Source organism: Brachyhypopomus gauderio, chromosome 15 (assembly GCF_052324685.1).
Source record: "Brachyhypopomus gauderio isolate BG-103 chromosome 15, BGAUD_0.2, whole genome shotgun sequence".
Taxonomy (NCBI): domain Eukaryota; kingdom Metazoa; phylum Chordata; class Actinopteri; order Gymnotiformes; family Hypopomidae; genus Brachyhypopomus; species Brachyhypopomus gauderio.
Window position 1 is genome coordinate 8,314,471 of NC_135225.1, and position 4,062 is coordinate 8,318,532.

Below are 4,062 nucleotides of genomic sequence, written 5' to 3' on the forward strand. Positions count from 1 at the left end.
TGGGCTCTACCACCCATCTGAAGCACAGCTAACAGCTGGAGACGAGCAGCCCGACGCCTCCTTCCAGCCCGACGTCACTACGGTCACGTCTGGGTGTATGAGGAGGCTGAGCACCATACAGATGACCTCCATTGTAATTCACAGGCCCAGGACCACACTGAGCCTGAGAGGCTACCTGGAGAGCTGCTAGCACCACACAAAAGTCACAAACGCAGAAGAAGACGAAGATTACCGGTACCGTGGGGACTTTCCAAAGCAAGGATCTGAACTAGAGATTCCAGTGATTCAGGCTCTAATCAGCAGGCCCAAGTCAGTTTACACAGAACCAGAAGTGGATCTAGGTGGACTCTACCAATAAACAACCAAGCAACAATCTTTCAATTATGCAGTACTTCCAACATGTGTTAAGTTAATCATGATACCACGTAATATCAGTTCATGTAATGATTTTACTGGTGAACCATTATGTTATGTTTTGGACCAGTTCATGCTCATGTTGATGTCGTTATTTAATTATTACTACCTGCTGTTCACATTATGTAATCAGTATGCTGTGTGCTACCAATCTTGAAAAACAAAGTAGAATGAAAATGAAGTTCTAGTGATCACACAAATACCTGTTCAAGTTCATGTACAATTTATTTAGAAAAAGAATATAAAGAATCAAAAACACCCTCTGTGGCAGGTTTTGTTCCATTACATTTGTAATTGTGCAAAAAGAGGACAGCACTTAGACATGTCAAACCAAAATATGCAGGTAGAACAGTTTAGTTCAGTTTCGCTCTCACTTTATAAAAGTCTTAAGAACAGTTCATACCTCCATGCATCCAGGTGAGATCTTCAGAACTGTACCAGTGATATCTACCTACTCATACAGATATTATGATTCCAGTTTATATTTACAAAAACTGAACATTATTGTAACATTCTGCAATCTATGAATTGTAAGCAAAAATAAAATACATATCCTAGGTTGCCTTCCCAATTTGTCTCATATGTCAAAGCAATTTTAAAGCTTAGCATTTAATCTGTGCAATCATCAGAATATTATTTGGTCTAGTACTTTTGGTAAGTTGATGGCAGGTTATCAGTCAACATAGCTCTTCAGGAGGAATGACTCCTTTCTTGATGATGATGTTTCCATACAGAGCTGTCTCCCTGTAACAGAGGTCAGAAACCTTTACTGTATGCTGTATAACTGAAATTGGTTACATGGATCCAAAGCAGGTGACAGTTTACCATACCCTGTCGCCACCACAGCAAAAGCTTTCTTAGCACGCTCATAGAAAGCAAACCGCTCAATCATTTCCAAATTCCCCTGAAAAACAAAATGTTTAAAGCAAATTTATCATATTTCCTCTGTTGAAACATATGATAAAGTTTAAGAAATGTGTCACCATATTCTTACATGTTCAGATATAAGGTTTTATATCATATACTTTAGGGGAACTAAAACCCCTTGTTAGATATTACTCATAAGAAATGAATAAAAATAATAAAACAACACTATATTAAATTGTTTTTGGATGAGAGATGCAGTCTTAAGCGTGGAAGGGCACAATAACGTACATGTGATCCTGCTTGTGTCAGAAGCTGAGAGTAACGAAGCCACACAGGTACTTGCAGACCTTGTTCCCTGTCACTTGCCACAAGATCCATGACAGCTGCCTGTAAATACAGGCTTTATTCAGGGGCTGCTATGGTAACAAAACAGCCCTCTTAAAAACACTTTTAAAAAATATATCTTAAAATATGTATACTGGTATGGGACAACACAACCTATTTGACATATAAACTGTTGTTTTCTCATGTAAGAATGAAATGATTCATTATGCAGTTGTATAACCTACCGGAAGTGCAACATAGGTATCAAGGGGAAGAAGCTTCAATATCGCTTCCAAGAGCTCAGGAATGTGCAAACCTAGAAGAGGCAAACATGCAGAAAATTAACCAAACTATCACACTACATATCACACTACTACTTAGTTGTGCCCAAAATATTAACAACTTGACTGTTTGTGCATTCACTATAACTTTATGGATCTTAAACCATCTTAAACCATGATAGAAGTCATGTGAATGTATCTTTTCATTGTTGTAAACAGTGTGGGACACATACCGTCAGCTCGTATCTCCACAGGACCGCATTTACAAACAGAAGACACAGGAAAATTTGCATCTGCAAGAACTATGAAAGAAAAATAAGAATTTTTACTTTTTAAAATACACATAAATTAAAGCATAATCAAGTCAACTAGGCCTATAATCTTTACCATAAACTAGATTACATTTACAACAAAGACCTTTTTCAGTTTAGTCTTTTCAGTTAATAACTTCTTAACAATTTCTGCAGGTAGGCCTATATTACATAAAAATGTTTACCAGCCCTGATAAACAAGTACCCCTGTAGTGCCCTGGTTACTGTTTACCCTGCTCCCAACGTGCCAACTCCACTCATCAGCTAATTAACAAACCCTACACACAGAGTCAAAACATAGATGCCTTACGACAGGGGAAATATTAAATTCTCTACTGAAAGAACACTCAGGCTCAGGAAACAGGAAACAAATGAGAAGGTCTAAGCTTAGGCTTAAAACATTACATGTACAGTTTCAACATGGCACGTAATGTAATCTCAAATTTGCTGATGTTATGGTATTCATCGAACTGAATACTAAGGCCCGAAGTACATATCCTGACAAAGTGTGAATGAATACATTTTTTTATAGTCCTTACCTAACGTCATCCAAAGAGAGTTCAACAGCTTGCTCATTATGAGTGTAATTTAACTGATTTTAACTTCTGTACATGTAATCTGCAAGTCAGTGCAACTTGTGAATAATAGTGAACGTTAATATTTCAGGCAGAATTAAGTCTCCCCAATATCCTCCGATTGATGCACATTCTTTGGTGTTCTGGTGTTTTGTGTACACTGGAAATCGTGTCGAAATTAAATGCGTTTTATGAATTAACTAAAGGCACGTAGATACTCTAAAACTATATCTGCAAAACAGTTCTATACACTGTAAAACCTCCTTGGCCCAACTTTTCAAATAATATGCTGGCGATCATGGAGGAAATCCCATTGGCCTGTGAAGCGCACATTACTCTCGACACATTCACAACATAACTAGGTAATGCTCTAAATAATCCTAATAATAAGCTTCTTACCCAATTCGTCCCCGTGGCCCATTTTTGCCAGGGCATACAATAATTCTGGTGTAAGAATTGACGGTATTCCTTTCAGCACAACCATGTCAATGGCAGTGACACAACATACTGCAGAAGTGAAAGTCACGTGACACCGTAGTGTTACACAATTGGTCAGACTCGTGCGCGTTCACGACACGAATCCGAGAAGTGTTTGTAAAACTCGGCCGCTGCGAGCCCGTCAACTTCTCGAATGGACGTCCTGAAAAGGGCTCTGCGTAGCGGGTGTGCAGGCCATCTACTTGTGAAAAGAGTATTTACACACCCTCGTAATGTGCCCTTTTCTCTGGGTGGAGAAGAAACGTGGCCGTGCTTTATTACATCTTTACCGTTTGTTCAATATCACAAACCTTTATTCACAAACCTGATTTACGCCCACTGTGTCACAAGAATGTGTCAGCGGTTTCTCAAATGGACAGATACATCTAATAGCGCCTACGTGACTGTAATAAAGCCTGTCTGCAATACAACTAGTTAAGGGCCGCGTAATTAAAGGTGTCTATGTTTAGGTTATATTTCCTCTCATGTCATTTCACAAACATCAGATGTGTAATATGTCTTCCTCTGTGATTAATCTCGTCTAGTTTAATCTGAACGGAGCTGTCTCCCAAATATAGATTGTTTAATTAGTTCAGAAAGTGAAATTATATTTTGCGGTTTTGACAGGTGGTCGTTTCATTTAAAACTGCAACAGGTAACCCCGTGGCAAAATGCCAAGACAACATTATAAAGGTAATACGTGTTTTAAAACACTTTTTGTTTGCTCATCTCACATAAATTCGACATCCAATGTAATGTAGGTATAAACAAATATAACTGCGGAAACAATTAACATAAAACAAGTGCAACTGT

At 38.3% G+C, this 4,062-nt stretch overlaps 1 protein-coding gene across 1 annotated transcript; it reads right to left on the reverse strand.

Moving 5' to 3' along the window:
- Positions 1 to 620: 620 nt before the first annotated feature.
- On the reverse strand, positions 621 to 3,327 carry fuom (fucose mutarotase). The gene is made up of 6 exons (XM_076974581.1): positions 3,172 to 3,327; positions 2,120 to 2,188; positions 1,851 to 1,921; positions 1,570 to 1,668; positions 1,245 to 1,318; positions 621 to 1,158 (listed from the first exon to the last, which is right to left on the reverse strand). The coding sequence occupies exons 1-6, from the start codon at positions 3,254 to 3,256 to the stop codon at positions 1,092 to 1,094; spliced, it is 465 nt and encodes a 154-aa protein (XP_076830696.1). The 5' UTR covers positions 3,257 to 3,327; the 3' UTR covers positions 621 to 1,091.
- Positions 3,328 to 4,062: the final 735 nt, after the last annotated feature.

Coding starts and splice junctions, on each gene's coding strand:
- fuom (XM_076974581.1), bottom strand. CDS start 3,256: ATGGTTGTGCTGAAAGGAATACCGTCAATTCTTACACCAGAATTATTG. Junction 1,319..1,569: donor TGACACAAGCAGGATCACAT/GTACGTTATTGT, acceptor TTTGTTTTTCAG/GGGAATTTGGAAATGATTGA. Junction 1,159..1,244: donor TTTGCTGTGGTGGCGACAGG/GTATGGTAAACT, acceptor CCTCTGTTACAG/GGAGACAGCTCTGTATGGAA.